Source organism: Melanotaenia boesemani, chromosome 5 (genome assembly GCF_017639745.1).
Source record: "Melanotaenia boesemani isolate fMelBoe1 chromosome 5, fMelBoe1.pri, whole genome shotgun sequence".
In the NCBI taxonomy this organism is placed as follows: domain Eukaryota; kingdom Metazoa; phylum Chordata; class Actinopteri; order Atheriniformes; family Melanotaeniidae; genus Melanotaenia; species Melanotaenia boesemani.
In genome coordinates, this window is record NC_055686.1 from 15878322 (window position 1) to 15899174 (window position 20853).

Sequence of the window (20853 nt, forward strand, 5' to 3'; positions counted from 1 at the left end):
GTTCATGTCATTGATATACACAAGCAAAACAAAATTTATACATTCACAAGCCCAAATTATGTATATACAGCTTTATTTTATTTAAGGAGTAAACAGCTTAATATTCTTTGGTGTAAAAGAAAAAAAAACACATTTTTTTACTTTGTATATTTCAGCAGCACTTTCTGTCAGCCTCTGGCTAGATACTTTATTTTAGTGCCCGTCCAGACTCCACCTGAAAGGTCCGTCTGCTCTTATTGGTTAGCTGAATGTTAAAAAATAATGACGTACAAGGTAGCTGCTCAGTCTTTGCCTGGAATCAAGCAATCCAATCCAATAAGTTTGCTTTATTATATATATATATATATATATATATATATATATATATATATATATATATATATGGCAGAAATTGCAAACTTTTAATGCATTCCTCTATATTTGGATTGATTTACTCTACTGGTTTTGAGTGGGCTCCATACAGTTACTGACTGAGATGTCAGAAATAACTTATAATACTAATAAATCATAATGGCAACAGGAATGAACATTTTACACACAAATGAAGACAGGTTGAGAAAAAAAATGTGGTTCTGATGCTTGTATTAAAATATAAAATAGCGTAACCTAATGTTTGTAGAAGAATGAAGTATCCTCATCATCAAAGAATCTGTACTGTAGGTTAGCATCTCATTGGTTGGTGCTGCATTTTTATTTCCAATGAACCAAAACTCAGGATTAATTTGGAAATAGACTCACATTTACAGTGATTGTTGGTCGAGTTGTTTGGTATATGCTAAGTTATCTTGTTAATACAACATGACCACTAAAGTGTGAAAGCATATTGTTTTGATTTTTTGGCCAATGACTCCTATTGATCCTATATATGCTGACCTTCCAGCACCATGAAAAATTGTCTACAGGTGAAGATATTGCATTCTGTAAATGATAAATCAAAAGCAGAGTTTTCTACTACAATAAATAAATAAATAAAAAATAAAATAAAATAGACAAGACAAGAAAATATGACAAGGCATATCTTGCCGTAGGCTTGACCAGGTAATGGTCAATGGTGGGCGATGAAGAGAGACTACAATGTGTTGTATGTTGCAAAATATTAGCATTTGACTTTATGAAGACAAAGAAGTTACAAGCTTGACATTATTGCTCTCAATGAAATGGGACCCTGCAGATAAAGTTTGGGAACCACTGGCTTAAGCTAACAAGTTGTTCATGTATATAGGATATTAAAATGTTAGCAATGATAAATTTTTTTTTTACCTTATTCTCTAAAATGCACATGTATAATCCCACAGCTCTGGACTTGTTCAAGTTGTGTGTGCATTTTTGTACAAGGATGACAGATTCAATATCAGTGATCCAAATCGTATAGCTTTAAAAAAGAAACTAACATGAAATCTGCTAAAACTTCCTATATTGTTTTGAACATAACATTGCACGGTTAGTACAATCATTCAGCTTCACTAGGTATGACTGAGATAAAACATGGGGTTAAACTACTGGTTGCCTCTGGTATTAAATGATAAAACAACTAATTTCAGGATAATTGAGTTTGCATTAAATTTGATTTAATCGCTGAAATTTACAAGAATTTCTTTTAAAGTAATAATAAAAAGACACCATGCAACACTATGCTTTGAATGGTTATAAAGTTCTATGCATATAAAATTTATCTAGGTTTGGTGCTGCCTCTTCTTACATGAGAGTACAGTGAAGATAGACATGGAAAATAAAACTGTACTCAGGGAGAGATGCAGGCTGAGGTTGAGAAAGCATAGACAAGCACAGGGACTCTCCATTATTTCTGACTTAGGGTCTAATGGTATTTTATTGTAATTGCTGTGATGTCAGAGTGTCCGTCCTCCCTAACGGCCTTCTAAAAACAACAAGGGCAGATTGGTTCCATTCACTGGATTGTCTGGACAGAAAGACACCAGAGTCCTGCAGCTAAGATCTCTGCAAGTTCTCCAGCCTATAAGGTGAGATATGTTCATCCATTTATTGTTTATTTATTTAGTTTTAAACCTTTTATTAATACGATAATGCAAGTACCACATAACTTATTTTACAAATAGCACAACACATCTGGTTTCACAGGTTTTTCAGTGATGTTCACTTTTTTTTTTATGTTTTTTAATCCACGTTTTTTGTTCTTCAACAATCTTGCAAATTTAAGTTTTCTCTTATTTAGAAAGTTAAACAGATGCCTCTAGGAGATTTAAGTAAATATGTCTGTGGCAAACAAGGAGAAAATGCAGCTTTACCAGCATGACAACATAAGAAGTCAACTCCAGTGTCAGGTTTTTTGGTAGTGTAATACTTATAATAAGTTGAGTTACATGCAGGTTTTTGGCTGCAGTAGACACAAAATACACTAGAGGGAGTCACGCTAAATGTCACATCGTGTTTGAGTCCTCGCTTCGTCAGTGTAAAATGTTGTAAATATATCACCTAAACTTTAACAATTTATCCATCTTTATAGTCAAAATTTTGGCTTTTTTAGTGTTCATTTTCTTTCTTTGTAAGCTATTTAAAATTAAACAGTAGCCTACTGACATACAATGAAACCTTTTTTTTTTTTTAACAAGATGCTGTATCTGTTTCTTCACTTATTATAATAGCAATTTCTCCAAAAAGTTAGTCAGCTATAACCCCCTGTCTTTATTTCCACCATACTCAGCATGCTGCTCTATCCCCTCTCTCTCTGTCTTCTGCTTGCCGGAGCAACCGTATTGTGTGTCTCCATGACAACACCGCTACACGGTTTCAGAGGCTGCGCAGTGCGCGAGTTCTCCTTTGTGGCACAGAAACCTGGCTGCAAGGGGCTGCACATCACCACAGAGGCCTGCTGGGGGCGTTGTCACACTTGGGAGGTACCTCCATCACACAAGCACGCATGCACACACCACACACACACACACAGAGTCAAGTGGCACCTCATGCCATTTAATATATATAAATATATATATATGTATATGAAATGCTTTGAAAGTGCTGTGACTGAAACTTCAAAACATTGGTGGCCTACTTTTAAACTCTTCCAGCAGTATTTCACTGTCTCAAGTTTGTTTATTTACCAAATAAAGGAATAATCTCCTCTTCTTCTTTTTCTTTTATTATACTGTATACAGTACATCATAAAAACATTCACAGAACATAATAATGAGTTTCAACCATGCATGACAACTTAAATAGCATTTTATCTTCATACTAATCATGACAAGTGGTTTATATGATAATAAAGTTTTAAAAAGCCAATTAACTGCACTATAATCTTTTATTAATCTAGTAATAATTAATTATAGCCATACCTGATGTGTTTAAATGTGTAATGTAATCAAGCATCACATCTACTTACATCAAGTACTCATTTAATAAATTAAATTCCTGTGTTTGTGAACCTTCCAGAAGCCCATACCAGAGCCACCTTACATCCACCGACACCATCGTGTGTGCACGTACAGTCATGTCCATCACATGACAGCCCGGCTGCCGGGCTGCCAGCCTAACATCTCACCTCTCTACCACTATCCCATGGCCCTGCACTGCCACTGTGCCATCTGCTCCACCCAGGACACCGAGTGTGAGACCTTCTGAGAGATCGGCCCCTGCATAAAGGAATCAATACTTCGATTGATGTGAATGGCATCTTGGAGTTGTGGAAGCAATAAATGAATTTGTATTCAAGAACAGAAGAGGCCCTGAAAGCAGGATATGCCATGTAGTAGCTTTTATATATGAACAGTAGCTTTACTAGTAACCTAAAACTGAGACATTAACATTGCACGCATTCAGTATTTCATCTGTCATGCTCTATATACGAACTGAGGCTGGATAAAATGGTAATGTGTATGTTATATTCAACAATAAAATACAACCACAACTGACGCTGACAGGATCAGTTAACTGGGTTCTGCATGAAGTCCACCTTTTCCCTTCTTTAATGCCAACATTAATACGCTGTCAACTCAACTGTCTCAGAAAATGGTCCTGTTTGTGTGCTTCGAGTGTTTTATACAGCTTTCGATGAGCACACACATGCAAACTTACAGCTGGCATTTATCACTTACACAGCAAGTATAATACACAGTAACAAATAAAATCTGTGGCTACAAAGGGACTTGTGGTATCTCGTTATATCTCTTGTGTTTTCATACATGGGACTAAACTGATCAGCTGGTCTGAAACAGCGTGTTAGAAATTGGAAAACATTGCCTAATCCTTTCCTTACATTGAGGCAAAAATAACACATGTACATAATATCATGTCAGACATGATGATGCTCATGTATGTTGTATGCAAAAGAACATGATGCACTGCCACACGAGCATGAGATGCAACACACCCTCACACACACATACACACAGAGATTGAAATAACAGGGCCGAAGTGGAAGCAGGCACATTAATAATGTTATTCAAGATGCCATGGTTGTCATGGCAACTGAAAGCGACAGGGCCACTGAGCGATACAAACATCATTGAGCTCGCTGAGTCATTGGAGTAATGTTTAACTGTGTGTGTGTGTGTGTTTAACAATGTGAACATTTAACCTTCATTCATTCATGTCTCGCTGCTGATGAGGTGCTGCAGCCCATTCTCATTCATACTCTCTCTCTCTCTCTCTCTTTTCCAACTTTCTGGTTAGCGTGACATCTGAAGAAACACACACTGCACCCGTCCATGCAACTTACTGTCAACACGTTGATAGCTTTGCGTGTTTGTGTGTGTAGGTGCATGGGCCGTCAGGTGATGATGTCACATGCTCCGTTTTCCATTGACATAACTGGAGTGGTGCAAAGGGGCCACATGATGGTAATTATGTTTCCCTTACATGGTGTTTGTATGAGCCAGGAGCACTCAAAGCATCCTAAGAAAATAAGTTCATCACAAAGTTCCTAGAGGCTGAATTGTTTTCTTTTAGAAAAAGTGAAGGTAAACGCTGGGACGGCATATCAAACATCTGGTCACAGACATGTAAGTCCCACTGCTCATCACAGAGAGGAGTAAGACTGAAAACAAACTCTTGATATGGTCACAGTCTTTTCAAGCTCTTTAATGGCTTATTTTATCTATCAAACTGGTGTCTCGTTTTATATTTCTGTGGTTGTGACATAACAGGCCATTTTGCTTTTACTTGTCCTCATTTAGCCTGTTTAATGCATGCTGGGATGCTGGATCTAAATTAGGTCACATTGCATCAGTTTGTTACCACTGATTTTATTCATTTTAATTTTACATAAAAAAAAATGTGACTATATTTGACTCTAAGTCATAGACAATAAATTAAGAATTAAATGTAAATAATTATGACACAAAATGAGATACCTAACAACCATTTAGAAGTGTAAAATGAAAAAGAGACAAAATGATGTATAATAATGTGCCAAAAAAACAAACAAACAAAAACAAACAAACAAACAAAACAAAACAAAAAACTAAGAAGAAGCAAAAGCAGCTAAGGTTGCCATAAAACAGCAACAGAGAAATGTAAAGTAATTAAAATGTTAAAAAAAACTGTCTTTAAACAGCTAAGTCATGCTAAATCTGCAAGAAACATGGCTGGAGACACAAACAGTGTCTGCATTGCTTGTGTTTTCTTTTCTGGGATGTGTTGTTGGACTGTAACACATCTGTGGTCAATGGTCCAGTCACTTTACCTTCTGCAAGTTAACTGTGAATAAAATCACTTTTTTACAAACAGACCTCCAGCCTCTCGGGGCTTCTTTTAAACTGAGGTGAAGTCTAAACTAAAAGTTTTTGTGTGTGTGTGTGTGTGTGTGTGTGTGTGTGTGTGTGTTTCTAAAGAAGATAATTTGATTAAAGGAGATCAAATAATCTCTTTAATGAGTAAAATTTTTTTATTGCTGATCATTTTTATTTTTGGAGAAAAACAAACACAAAAAAAACTAAATTGTATCTTGTTTCCTAACTAAAGTATGATAAGACACACACACACATTCTTCATCAACTTGCATTCTAAATGAGTTTCTTGACTTTTTGAATCTGTGAAATTGTCAAATTATTATGGTAATGTTGCAGACATCCTCTTCATGTAGACAGTGGTTAATGCTTTACTGTGACCACACGACTTGAATGCATTTATAAGGTGGTTTGATGATGTCTTGTGAAATTGTGTCTTGTATTTGTGAAGAGTGTTAATTGTATTTTTCAGCAGAATCAAATTTTTTGTTTTTAATGCATCGCCATCTGAAAGCATGAAGAAAAGTCTCTAGATATTTTTTTTCTAGATTTTCTTTTTCCTCAGGATTATTTGAAATATTTTAATGATTTTTCTAAAACGATTACAGTTAATAACATCCATCTTTTTTATGTTATGTAACTATGCTATTAAAGTTGTTAAATATGTAGCAAATCCTTAAAATCCCTTTTTGAGTCCAGATGTCGAGAATTTTGCTTTAGCTGTACTGACTAGCTGTGGATTATACAGCAGCCTCTCAACATTGACCTTTTTAACTGAACTCCTCCAAAAGACATTCAGATATTCACTGATATACCAACTGCTGAAAGACACCGAAAAAAAGCATTTCTTCTTTCATCCTAAAACTTAATCTCTAGTGGAGACCCACCAAAACAAAATAAAAAAACTCCCATTTTGTGGTCTTTGGCTTCTCTTTGTAAGAATTACACAGTCATCAGTGGTTCAGTTTGGCAGTCTGTGTCTTTTGTACTGCTGAAGCATCCAGATACTGCTGCTTAAAATCCATCTAATAATCTCAGAGTCTATAAACAGATTATGGTGACGGTGGTTGCTAAGATGTCTTTCTTTTCAAACTAAGGAAGAGGAGAAACTGAGCCAGATTTCCCCAGAATATACCCACCATGTGCTGCACACACAGCTGACCCAAACCCACAATATCTTCTGACCTGACCCTGTCCTTCCTGCTGCAACTACAAATGGAAAAGCCAGCCTTGCTTTGAGTGTGTGTGTGTGATCTACTTTTTAGTTCAGTTTATGAATCCTAAACTGCTGTATATCAACTAGAAAATGAGGCCTAAAATGTTATTCTTCCTGTGATTTGTTTTGTGCATACATGTGTGTTTTAATGTAAACATGTGTCTCCATGCATGTTGTGAAATAAAGCTCTGTATGTGTGTGTGTTCTCAATGTTGCGGCGGTGCGTGGATGGAAAACTTATCTACTTTTCCTCTGTGTCACAGCAGCAAATGGTCCCCCTGAAGGTTTAAAACAGGGGAACCGGAGGAGGGACCTAAGGATGGTGACACACTCCAGCAGAGAAACCTTTCAGAAAGACGCTTACTGTGACTAGAGTCCCTCTAATTTAGTGTGTTATGTTGTACAGGTAGAAAAGGTGGCTGCAGAGAGAAGGAGAAAAGGGAACCAGAAGAAAAAAAAAGAAAGAAAAATCACAGAAACTCATCTCTTTAATTGTGGGTGTGTCAAGAGCTCTTACCTGTGTTACTTATATCCCTGCATGAGGCTCCCAGTAGACACTCACTCACACACACCTGTCAAACGACACACCAGCACCTGAAAATTCTCAACTCTCCAGGTAAGAACTTGCTTATTTTTTAATACCTAGATGTAATTTCAATGTATCATCCTTTTTATTGGTGGCACATACCTTTAAAAAAGGGTTTTATTTTTGGCTTGCTTGTTGCTTTCCTATTAATTTTATGACTTCTTTGTTGCAACAACTGTTTCCTAAAAGCAAGAGTTTGAATAGTTAAAGCTAAAATAGTGTCAGTTTCTCAACAGATAGCTAAGTACAGGGTTTTGCATCTATTTTCATTAGCTGGCAATGTGTTGACAATAATATTTAAAATGTTGAATTCAATACTGTAACTACATAATTTGCTATGAATTTAATTGCTCATAAAGATTTAAGTTTTAACACTTTTTACGCATCCTATAAAAGACATAGATCGTTGAGAGGGTTTCACAAAAGGTTTTAATTACAATTTTTAGTAGAAATAAGTGGTATTATTTTTCAGCAGATTGATTATATATTTTCACAGAAGATACTGTAAAAAAAAAAAGCTGCATAATACATTTTATGGTTAAATAGTAAGTAGACTGGATATGTGGCATTGGTGCAAAAATGCATCAATATAACTGCTATATCTTAGTATTTAAAAAAGCTAAAATAAGTCAGGATAATTTATTGCTCATTAAAGAATAACTCTGAGGGCTCTGCAGTGAATTTAGACTTTTTTTTCTCTGAAATTCTACATATTTATAAATAAAGTTACAGATAAGTGTGCATTTAGGAAAATGTTTCAATATCATAAAGTAACATCTCCTGCAGCACTTCCAGTGTATCAACATTAACCCTCATCTGATGACACTTTTCAGTATTTATGACTGATTCCTAAATGATAACATAATTCTGACTGAAACCTTGTCTGTTTCAATTTCTCACTGGGTACTCTGCAGTCTGACCTTCTGTGTAATCGCCTCCCATAGTGCATTGTTACACATTACAAACTATTTTCTCTAAAAGGCAAACCAAACTTTCAGGCATGGAAACCCCACATGAGAGGAAAAAGCCAGGCATTTCCCCAACAGCTGACACGGGGTTAATAGCCTCACACACACAATCACAGTACTGACCCGTTAATTTTGGCTGTGTCGGCAGCATGAATGACATCCCCGGGGTCTCACTGCTGCTGCCACGGAGCTGGTTCCCAACACTAAGGAAGCAAAGCTGGAAAGAGCTGCTAAATTACAGGGCAGAGGTCAGGACCACCAAATTCCGAGGAAAAGATGACTTTATTGTTTAGACACGTGTGTGGGTGAGGCGGTGGGCAAGTGCATCATGCACAATGCTCATGTACATACTGATGTGGGGTAAAGTAGATGAGCAAGGGTCCTTTGTCATTCACACAGTGATAGTGTGTGTAGGGATTATGGTATGTGCTGTCATGCAGCTGAGTGTATGTTTTGCACGTGTACTTATTCAGGTTGTGTATATTGCATGTGTCAGCAAGTAGCTGTTAAATGAGGCAAACTGAAAAGATAGAGACGGGATTGTTTTTATTCACATTGGCTGGAAGTAAAATGAGTGACACACCGGCGGTCCTGCAGGAGGGGAAATCACCTTAGCTGAAGAAGGAGGGGGCTCAGGGTTTGGGCATTCATTATAAAGGAAAAGTTCAGCAAAAGATGATAAAGAATTTTTATTTTTCTAAATGAAGATGTGTTCAAAGTGGACCAAACTACTGGTTTAATCTTAATCAGAAGTCAAATCAGGTGTGTTCAACACGTCAAAGATTTGTTTCTGATTCCTTTTTCTCTTCCAGCAACATCTTACTTATTTTTCCTCCATCCAGATGTCGCAGTGCATGACCTCACACTTCTGCCTGCTGGCCCTACCACTGATCTCACTGCTGCTTTTCTTCTCTCCTATTGGTTGGAGCTACGAGGCCCTCGCCCCAGGATGTCACCTGTATCGTGAGTTTTACTATTGAATATTTAAAAGCAAAAGAACTGAAGTCACATGTTTCTTTTCTACGTCTATCAGAGGTCTGGTTCTAAAACCAGGTTAAGTAGCAGCTGTTTTCTCAGGATATTTGGAAGATCACATTCTTAACGTCATGGAGATAACCATAGCCAGGTTTCGAGAAAACTTCATGATCAAATCTCACTGTTCTGTTGTCAAAGATATTAGAAAATCCTTTATGAGGCAAAATTTCAACAGAGCCTCCGTGATGTAACTTAAAGCACCCACAATCCTTTGTGTACATCAGCAGGTGTTCAGACAGAATATAGATCAGTACCATCATACTATGCATTTAATATTTTTTCTTTACTGTATTTTTTGTCACGGCTAAGCTGTTAGAATATAAATGTTTCCACCAAAGGACAGCAAATTATAATCTGCCAGTACCTACATGGTTAAGTAGCCAGCTCATTGCTAATAACAACCATGCGATTTTCTCAGCTGTTCCTCAACCTCTACTCTTCTAGGTGTAATCTCGATTTAAAGAAGAAGTCTTTCTTTCTTAGAGGGGCATGGCTTAGAAAAACCCAACCTACAAAGAAAACATTGTTGATTTTGAGAAGGTTAAAATATTCCAAAACGTCTAGCAGTCAGCTTTCTTTACCAGCAACTTCCTTTATGTTGACAAAAATTAACAGTAGCAGCTCCATCCCACTGATTGACTGCTTGGCTTGCTCATCAAGTCCAAGCTTTTTGTGTCTATACGTCTCCAAAGCTTTATGAGATGTACATTTTATTTTCCTGAATAAAAGAAAAAATATATTTTGTATAGTTGTGCAATCTGTTTGGGATGTGTTTCTGCATTTGCGGCCTTGCTGTATGGTAGGCTTTACACATTCTCCCAGATGTAACTCCAAACTTTAACAGCTGGAAAAATCCATTTTTGCCAGCCTTTCAGAAACCTCTTTGGCAGCATATTCTTTTAGTTTAATGTGAGGGACAAAGCAATACCCCAGATCCTCAGACTTTGAGGCTGGCATGAAAGTGTTACAGATGCATCTCTTTGCTCATACTTTCTTCTCCTTCATACAGGGAATAACAGACTGGAATGCAGTAATGAGAAAATGTTTATAATCAATGCAAAATTTAACACAGAAAAGCAAAGTTGGTGTGGAAATGTAGAGAATCAAGTTATCTAGTAGAAATGGATCTAAAAGCTGCAAATCCTAAACATACAAGTTCACGTTTTCTCCTCCTCAGCCTTCAATGTGACCATCCGCAGCGACCGCCGCGGCACTTGCAAGGGCACCCATCTGGTTTATGCCTGTGTGGGTTACTGTGAGTCTAGCGCCTTCCCATCCAGATACTCCGTACTGGTGGCCTCCAACTTCACCCACAACATCACCTCTGCTTCACGATGCTGCACCATCAGCAAGGACGCTAAGGTGAGAGGTGGGAGGGAACTCAACACCCTCTTCAGTCTCCATCACTTAGGAGAGTATTGTTTAAGTCCTGCAGCTTGTCTTCTCCCTTCAGGTCAAAGTTCGCCTGGATTGCCCTCGAGGTCGTCACCATGACGAAATAGAGATCCTGACGGCGAAGGCGTGTCGCTGCGACATGTGCCGCAAATCCCGCTACTGACACATCATGACAGAATGCTGCATACCAAACATTTACAGAACGAGAAACTGAGTTACAATTTACTGTTAAACAGAACATTTGTTGTATCCATAACTTCTCTTTTTCTACCACATTCTGCCTTTTTCTGAAGAAAATCCACTTTAACTTGTCTAACTGAAAGCTGACCAATCACCAAAAGCAAGGTTTACAAAAAAACATCCACACTGAAACACTTCCAGCCAAACTCATTAAATAAAAACATCTAGAAATATTGCATAAAGTCAGCTTTGGATTTATCTCCAGGTCCTCTTTACTGACAGAAAAATTAATCCTTTTCAGTACGTCAAGATGCGCTTTCAGAGTTTCTTTCTTTGTTTCTGCAGGCTGAACATGTAACATGAACACGTGTGCGACACGCACACAGAACCTTTTCAGTCTTGCTTTGAGGCTTGGTAAACACGCAGCTAGAAAAAAAAAAAAAAAAAAAGAAGCATTACTAGCACAAAACTTGTCATAACTCTTAATGACTCAGCAGTTAGTGTAAGTAGAGAAATTCTAGCACTATTGTCATTTACGGATTTAAGGAAGATTATTGCATAACAGTTAATACAGCTGACTAATTTCTTCATGGACATGTTAAGGTCTAATTAATGGTTAATCCACTCTTTGCAATAACTACTAATCACAGACAGGAGACCAAAGAATGTACAAAATTTATTTATATTTATGAATCTGAACTTCAAGAAATTTTGTAAATAAAATCTGTTGATGAAACCAAAGAATGTTGCAGATATCAGTAAAATGAAAAGTAAATGAATGCACTGTATACGTTGTGATTAAACTGTGCCAATAAACTTCTGTTCTTGTTTTCATGGACTTGTAAAAGCAGAACATCCCTGTTACACATATTAAATATTAAGGAGTAGTATTTGCCTTGGTTGTTGGTTCCATTTTTCAGCTTCAGTCTGAACTTTCAAGGTTTTTAAAAAGGAATCGGAAGATGTGCCTGAAAAGAGAGGAAAAAATGGGCCTTTTTCACTCTTTTTAAGTAGACAAATCATAGACATCTTTACTACCACAGTGGGTTCATCCCATAAGGCTGCTACTGTATATCATTACTACCATGAACTGCAGACTCATGCCAAACATGGTCCTGTCAATCCTTCATGTGCCTGAGGACATTAGGCATCTGTCTCTGCAGATATGTCAAAGAAATATTGAAATGTCTGTGCATATAATAGGTGGATTTCCCCAACACTCTGTAGTCTCTGACAACGTCTTGCTTGCACATCCACTGTACAATCAGCTAGCTTCTCCCGAGGGTGTAAAAGTCAATCAAATTCACAAATTAGACATAACTACTGTACCATCTCCACTGGTCTGAGTGTTACCTTGCTGTGTTCACTTTTTACTTTTTTAACACGTGTGCAAAATACCATTTGGTTACGGCATTGTTCATTGTGCTGTTGCTCCAACCTGGCCATCCTTTTGAGAATCCCTGGCCTCACTGGTGTCACCTCCTGCTGTCCTGGGTCCTGCGTCTTTGTGTGCTGTAGATATATATATATAAAAATAAAAATATGATGTATTTAGGTCTATGTATCTGTGGTTTTTAAGGAGCAAGATAATTCATTGTAGTTAGAAATGCCTATCCTGAGTTGGTAGATAATGTTTGTCAACTAAAAGTATATATATGAAACCAGAGGCTTGTTTAAAAACAAATAGCTCATAGTGGTAAAACTGCTCTCACTTTCATTGTAATTTGGAACTGATTCATAAAAAAATGTAACTATTAATCTTTTGGACTTGTGTGTGCAAGAATGACATACTTCCAACAGACCACAAAGTTCCAATCTAATCCATTTAAAGCTTGTAGATTTGCATCTGCACTTCCTTTTTAGTGTTGAAAAAAAAAAACCCTCTCGAGCTGACATGAGTTTAAATAATTTTTTCCACTTAAAAAAAGTAAAGGAAAAATAAAAAAAGGCTAGAGCATGAAGAGGTGGAAAAAAAGCCAGAGTGGACAAGTGTAAGAATACATGGTCAGATTAGATTAAAGGCCATGGACGTGACAGGGTGCGGAGGAGGGTAATTTGCGGACTTGGTTGCTAATCAAACTGAAGTACATCACTAGAAACACACACACACACACACACTCTCTCACATACACACAGTTACACATTTACTCCTACAATCTGCCTGATGTAATGCTATTATTAACCATAATCACTGTTGTTATCCTACCTGTCTGCGCTAATGTTAGCCCGGGGCTTCAATAAAGACAGATGCTGCAAGTGTGTGTGTATTTGTGTATGCGTTAAAAAGGAAGTGAAAGAGTGACATGAGATGGACATTATAAGATGAATTCTCAAAATCAGTTCATTCTAAGTAACTGTGGCATAAAATGACTGACTTGTTTATTTGACAAAAAGTTTAACAAATCAGTTAAAAGCATTACCTCCTCAAATACAGGATCCACCTTTTCTCCTTCATGCTGACGGCCTGCGTCCACTTTTCTGTAAGTTGGAGACATTTAATTCAGAATTATACCTTATAAATAATTTCAAATACAGTATATGAGATTTTTTATTGAAAATAAATTAGGCTATGTTTATCATAGAAAAGCTGCATTGGAGATGAACAATACATATTTTACATACAATCTTTGCACAATGATAACCACAAATATAACAGGGTATGGGTAAGAACTTCTTTTTGAAGATCTCATGACCTGCTAACACCTTTAATTGTGCATTAATGATATAGAATGCTTCATTTTGGAGCCAAAAAAGGAACAGAAACATGGTAAGATGTTAAAAAAAACAATAATGTTGAAAAAGTGAATGCAGGTGGTGAAAAACAAAGTTGCAGGTTCACTATTAAATCTATAAAGAGAGACTGAGGGTTTATAATCTGGAGCAGAGAAATGCAACACAATCATATTTTTTTTCCTGACACCATTGCAAAGAACTGACATTTTATTTCAAACAACAATAATGCTCATGCCTAGTTCATTACTGTTGACAGACTACTAATCCTTCGTTAGTAAACCCTGAACTTCTATACAACTGGGTCTGTAATGAGTTTGCTTCTTTCTTTACTGACAAAAATCTGTAAAACAGGCAGTAATTGCTTCCATACCAGCTTCAGGATATATCATCACTGTCATCGACTCAGAGGAGACATAAACACCAGGACACACTTTTCTTAGGTTAATCCAAAAAACCGGGATAAGATCATTGGCCATCCTTCATGCGACAAGATAATTTGTCGCATGAAGTCTACCACTTACTGCCTTCATACCCTGCCAACAGGGTTTTTCAAAAATGTTTCAGGCCACATGGTGTCAGATTTACAGATTACAAACATGTCTCTGCTTTTAAGTGTCTTCCCTCAGACCTTAAAAACAGCTGGCATATACCACTCCTGAAAAAACCCCAACTATGACTTGTCACTCATGAGCAGCTATAGGCCGATATCAAACCTCCCCTTCCTTAGCAAAATGATAGAAAAGCTGTCTTTCAACTTACATAACTCTCTGACACAAAATGACTGTTTTGATGTCTACCAGTCAGGTTTTTGGCCATCACAGTACTGAGACTGCTCTACTTAGGGTCTTCAATGACATCTGCTTGAAAACAGACAGTGGAAACACTACAGTTTAAATCTGGAATCTCTGGGTCCTCTGAAAATGATGAGTTCGCCATTCAGAATAACAAGAACACTTTGTCATTTCCAGCAAAAATTCTTGAAATTTTTTAGGATAACTGATAAATCAGAGGGAAATAAAATAACCTTCGGAATTCCCCAAGGCTCCATCTTGGGGCCACAGCTGTTTAACACAATATCAAATCAAATCAAATAAAAATTTATTTATAAAGCACTTTTGAACACAACAATGGTTGACTGAAGTGCTGTACATAATGAATATAAGACAGACATAAAGCGTTGGCACAACTCACAATAATACCCATACAACCAAATCTACATAACCATCTCACCAGTAGACTATAGTCCAATCGAAACACTGATCAAATGCATTAATCAAATTAAAGATTGGATGTGCCAGAATTTCCTTCAGCCAAGAAAGAAAGATTAAAAGTCAGCACTGAGCTTAAAACAGAGATGTTAAAAACTATCAATCAAGTCAGAGGCCTGAGAATAGTCATGGACTCAGAAGAAATGGATAATAAAAGTCAATTTTTTAAATCCTAAATCTTTATTTGGCTCTTTAATGAAATGTAAAATATAATTAACAAATTTCTTTTTGTATATTTACTGTTTATTACTGTGTGCTATGTCAAAATTATTGTAGTGCATTAATGTATTATTATTATTATTGTATCCACCAGGGGGCAGAAGACAAGGATCAGATTGTGTACAACAGGGTTTTGAGCCAAGGAGGGTGAAGTGTCTACATAGAGAACTATAGAGTTAATACATGTTTCATATCAGTGTGTGAAGACAATGAACTGGCAAAATATCTTCCAACGAAGTAAAATGACTCAATTTTCTTGAGAATAAATTAAGATTTCCTCAGTAAGATTCAAGAACTGTAAAAATCACTTGGATGTACACAATATAAACATAACAAAGGTACCAGTTCCTGGCAAAAAAAGAAAAATGGGAACTTTTCTGGGATGCTTAATAAGATTAATGTTCCTAACTTAGAAGAAAAGAGACCAGAAAAATACAGAGTCCCCTTCAGTTCTGCTCTCAGACATAATATTCTAACTGATCAAAGCTTTAAACAACAAAATACAGCATTAATATCTTTATTCAGAGCACTAAACTTATATAGAAATAACAACAAAAGCAGGCTTTTCTTTCTTACAATAATATGTCCACACTTGCTCTCTGAAACTCATTCTTTTCAGTTCCCTTTTTCACAGCAGGTTTAACACAAAAACAAACTATCTGTCGCTCTAGGGCATCATGCAGATGCTCACACACACACACACACCTCAATGCCAAATGACGAAGCAGTTTGTTGGAAACCTCAGAAAATAGAGCACTGACTGACAGTATGTGTAGTATTTTATATTCAGTACAGTAAATGTGGTTTTGCTTTACATGAACAATAAGTGATGACTGAACTCAAACCTCAGTTTTAATGTGTGGCATCTTCATCTGCACACATTGATCTAATGGTCAGGATTCGAAATGCTCAACAGTTCCTGTGAAATTGCTTGAGGCTATGCTGTTTGCAGGATGTTTACATAGTTTGTGCATCTGAGTGTGTGTTCAGGTTAAAAAAGGCGCCCTTCTGTTTACATAAGTTAAATACAATCTTGAAATGATCATTTTCGCCCCACTGATCTGTCAGGGTGATTGAGGTGGCGCCCGTTCGCCTCATGTCTGTTTCATAACTGCAAGAACTGCTGGAGCGTGTGTTTGTGTGTGCAAGACACAAAGGGGATGACACAAATAATGTTTGCGTGATTGTGAGCTGCCTGAGATTGTGTATGACATGATTAGTGTGAACAAGCATATTCTTGTTACAGCAACATATCCTGTTCACATCGAATGAAATAATGAAAATAGATATTAGCAGTTTTGAAAATTAATTTATACACGCTGGCGTTTGCCAGTACATTACATCCCATTTTGATCCATGATGAAGCCAATAAAAACCTGTTGATATTCACGATGTAGATAGCTCTTGTATAACTTAATTAAAATGAAAACAATAGTCCTGCAAAGACAGCTCAGAACTCACCCAAAAACTTTCAAGCAGCTCTGACAGTGTCTGGCATATGAAATGTCCGATGTCATTGTATGGTATGTAGTACACTACCTTATTTGAAAAGTTGATTTATGTATTATAACAAATATTAAGTTTAAAGGACACACTTACGAAGTGAATCACAATTACAATTCAAGTCTATAGAACCCTATTTGTTTAAATATGTCAGATGTATTAAAGCAAATCTGACAGCATCGTCACACTGTGCCACTCAAAAACTAACAAAAAAGATAGAGGGTGAAATATAATAAACTCTAATAGAGGGTCTAGGTAATTTTGGGGTTGTGTGTTGCTAAAAGTTGCAGGTAAGTCACAGAAAAAGACACTCACCCAGTCACACTGTGTTCTGCTGCCATGTCCTGAATTAAATCCTGGAGTATGGCCTCCTCTAGTGGCGAGTCTCTCCGACAGCGCTTTGACCGAGGCTCATCAGAAACGGAGCAGACATGCTGCGTTTCCTTTTTTCTCTAGAAAGAAACAAAATACTGTCAATTATAATGCTCTACTTTGTCAAATAATTTTTTTAACAATATGTACCACACAAAAAACAAACTGTGGCAAAAAATATTGGCAGGTAAAAGGTACAAGCTCACAAACAAAAATGTGCTGTGTCTTATGTTACTATATTACAGTACACAGTGTTGGTGTTGTCCAAAGCCTCTTTATCAGACAAGACGGTTTGATAATAACATTGGTGTTGTTTTATATATATATATATATGAACAAAACAACAAAAAAACTCACCTTCTCTGATGGCTTTTCTGAAACAAGACAAATAAAACAAAGTCATGTGAGAAGTTATCAAAGTGATCATACCCCAACAGTAACAGTTGTCATTAGCATCTGTACTTTACCACAGCCAGATAACAGGACTAGTTATGCTTACAGGTTTGTTTGCTATTTAACACAGAAAGCACAATATGCATGTACAAGCTCAGCCAGTTAGAATGACACTTCATCAAATAAGTGACCTCCACCTCAGCAGTTTAACGACACTTATCCACACTTTTACATGGTGCTGCACACAGATACATGGTCATGGATAAATGGTACAATACATGGTATTTGTATTGTTAAAATCAAACAAGATGGTGTAGCAGGTTCAGAAATGTGATGGAGTACAAGCATTACTTTCCGGAATAAAACTTTATTTATAGTTTATCAAGCATATGCCGCATCTGTCCTCACCTTTCTCCATATTTTTTTCCACATAAAGGATTATTGTATGCGGGAAAACTTGCAGATTATTTTTACTGACTTCCCGACACTTTTTATCTGGTAGCCACAGTTAAGAAACACAATGACTTAAGTGCTTTGTGGTGACACAGGGGGCTACTTACACCTACTAAACCACATTGCAATAATTGTCTTACATTGTTTTATATAATTTGTGGCAGAAAACAAAGACATGAAACAACAGTCTGCAGAGAGAGAAAAAAATATTACAGTAATAGAGAGTAATAGAGGTTAGGAATGAGAGAGATTGGTTTTAGGCTGATAGAACAGGTGGTACAATAATGGGTTAACTGAAGGGATGACAGACATAAAAACACAGCGATAGAGTGACAATCTAATGTGAAGGATACAGGGAAAAATTGTGTAATGATTGGTACAGAAGGGCTGGAGATTGTCCAGGTTGCCAATAACAGTCCTGATAATATCCTAAAAGAGACATAGTGAGGGAAAACACACACAGACAATTAATCTATACAAGATAGTGTCATAATAATAAAATTCAAATGTAGACACTGCATCAGTAATTACCTCCATTTCTTGATTGAAATCCTCATCTTTCTCATTAGTTTTCTCTCTGCTGATGAAATACATTAAACAAATTGTTCATCTTACATCTTTATCTTTTTGTTTTATAGCACCAGTATTTCCAGTTTAACACTGCATCTTTCACTGAATGCATTTTGCCAAAACTTTTGATTATTACATATTAAATGCCAAGTAAAAAGCTGAAGTGTTGCTAGGTTTTCAGAGCACACGTTAAATTTTAGAAAAAAAAAACTACCTTTTAGACTCTGAGGGAAAACTGGCACTAAGGGATTTGTTAGAGATCAGTTTTAGTCTAGTCTGTCGTCTTTAACAGCAGGCATACCGATCCTGTGGGAGCTTAGATCCTTTTCTTTTGCAGATGAAAAGACATCTATCCTCAAACTTAAGGAACATGTTTCAGGATATTTCTAAGAGATTAAGGTAGTGGAATGAAGAGAATGGAGTTTAAACAAATGCAAAAGGAACATATGCTTCCTCTTCATATGCTGCCTCAGGCTCTGTTGTCTCTTAAACTGCAATGAGATATAGGGAAAAATTTACACTTCTTATAAGAATATAATCTAATAAGAAAAATGGCAACGTGACATGGGGAACTTGTTTTGTTCATTTGTGGTGAGCGTGGACAGTATCATGAGTTGAAGTGGAGGAAATGAGGGTATTTAGTTTGAGAACCCCAGGGTTATCATGCATACTTATGCATGCTGAAGGCATGACCTTCAGTATGCGCTTGAGAGGTTAGTAGAGTTAAGTGGCCAAGGTTAGCACCTTCAAATGTGAGGCTATGGCTCTTGATGGGAAAAAGATGGAGTGCTCTCTCCAGGTCTGACGTGTCCTTTCCTCAAGTGAATGAATTTAAGTATTTTGCAATCTTGTTCAGAATGGCAGGTTGGACAGAAATAGCCGGAAGGATTGGGGATCCATCAGCAGTAATTAGATCATTGTGTTGGTCTGATACTGTGTAGAGGGAGTCAACCTTCACATATGGTCACAAGATATGGGTTGTGAGGGAATTAAAAAGATTGTGGATATAAGAGGCTGACATCAGTTTTGTTCATAGGGTGGCTAGGCTCAGCCTGACAGATAAGCGTCAGGAGTTTGAGAATTTGGGGGAGAGCATGGAATACAGGCACTGATCGTGCCTGACTAGAAAGCTTTCTTGGTCACCTCCCTTAGGAGGTTTTCAGGCACATAAAACTGAGATGTGAACCCAGAGCAGGCCCAGAACACACTGGAATGATTATAAATCCCTTTTGGGCTGTGAACATCTTAGAATTCACCATAGGGGGCTTGATAGTGTCACTGGTAAAAAGGGATGTCTCGATTTTCCTCCTGGACCTGGTGCCTCCTCAAATCGACCTTAGACAAGCAGAAGATAGTGGATGGAAGTATAGTTTGAAAGGTATAGAGAATTTCTGCTCCCAGACTACACCTAAATTTGTGAAAACTAAATTGGCTAACTCTGCCATTGGTCAAACTACCATTGAATGGTCCCAAATAATCAAAGTATCAACTGGAAATTGATGACACAGCAGCAAATGTTGGGTAATACCTACAGTATGTACCACAAGCAAGTAGGAACGGTCCTAAATAGAAGTATAGATTATTCAGACCAGGTTTTAGATTTTGTCTGTGAATATTTCTTTTGGGCTACCTTTAAACTCAAACTTTGTCTTCTTTAAACTTGGTGGGACTCGGACGTAGTTAAAAATCATTGAAAAAATGTCATAATGCCATAAACTATTAGCACTCTTTATTAGAAGTTGTGGGATATGTATATGTATGTAATCTGTCTTGCCTGTAGCTGGTACCTCCTCGGATTTTGAACCTGAAGATGAAATTTCCAGCTTTGAAAAATCGGGTTTCTGGGATGGGGAAGGAAGAGGTCCGAAGTGACATGGCTGACCTGTAGTAATTTGTGACAGAAGACAGAGGACATAATGTTGACTATGTGGCGCAACACCATTGAAAAAACATATTTAGTATATTCAGCTAGCATTGACATGTTTTGCAATAAAAAAAACAAAACTTTTCTCTAAAGTTACCGTAATACTCGAAGAAAATGGCGTACACCAATTTTCGCTGTTATCCTCTCGCGCTAAGTACCTCCGGCAGGACTTCAACAGTTAAAAATGGTCCCGTCAATCAAATGATTGGCTCGTCTCAGGATTCGCTGTACATCTTTAAGTCCCGCCTTTCGGTCTCTTTGGCTGCATTGATTAGCTGGACCTTCGTCAAATCAGCTGTGTAAGAGCAGGTGTCACTATGGTGACGGCAAAAAAAC

General features: G+C 37.1%; 3 protein-coding genes across 8 annotated transcripts; 2 read left to right on the forward strand and 1 right to left on the reverse strand.

Moving 5' to 3' along the window:
- Positions 1-443: 443 nt before the first annotated feature.
- Positions 444-5345, forward strand: LOC121639949 (glycoprotein hormone beta-5-like). The gene is made up of 3 exons (XM_041985535.1): positions 444-1979; positions 2681-2873; positions 3409-5345. Exons 2-3 carry the CDS (start codon positions 2682-2684, stop codon positions 3595-3597), a joined length of 381 nt encoding a protein of 126 aa, XP_041841469.1. The 5' UTR covers positions 444-1979; position 2681; the 3' UTR covers positions 3598-5345.
- Positions 5346-6306: 961 nt separating this feature from the next.
- gpha2 (glycoprotein hormone subunit alpha 2) lies at positions 6307-11065 on the forward strand. The gene is made up of 4 exons (XM_041985555.1): positions 6307-7534; positions 9315-9435; positions 10685-10869; positions 10961-11065. Exons 2-4 carry the CDS (start codon positions 9315-9317, stop codon positions 11063-11065), a joined length of 411 nt encoding a protein of 136 aa, XP_041841489.1. The 5' UTR covers positions 6307-7534.
- Positions 11066-11745: 680 nt separating this feature from the next.
- On the reverse strand, positions 11746-20801 carry LOC121639956 (membrane-anchored junction protein). Of its 6 annotated transcripts, none has more exons than XM_041985551.1 (10): positions 20615-20801; positions 20368-20475; positions 18555-18603; positions 18377-18452; positions 17979-18065; positions 17535-17551; positions 17121-17257; positions 13503-13560; positions 12521-12594; positions 11746-12050 (listed from the first exon to the last, which is right to left on the reverse strand). In XM_041985551.1, the coding sequence occupies exons 2-10, from the start codon at positions 20466-20468 to the stop codon at positions 12005-12007; spliced, it is 645 nt and encodes a 214-aa protein (XP_041841485.1). In that variant the 5' UTR covers positions 20469-20475; positions 20615-20801; the 3' UTR covers positions 11746-12004. The 6 variants fall into 6 exon arrangements, with proteins under 6 accessions (XP_041841485.1, XP_041841487.1, XP_041841486.1 ...); XM_041985552.1 differs by having other exon boundaries at positions 12031-12239; XM_041985553.1 differs by lacking the exon at positions 12521-12594.
- Between the last annotated feature and the right edge of the window lie 52 nt (positions 20802-20853).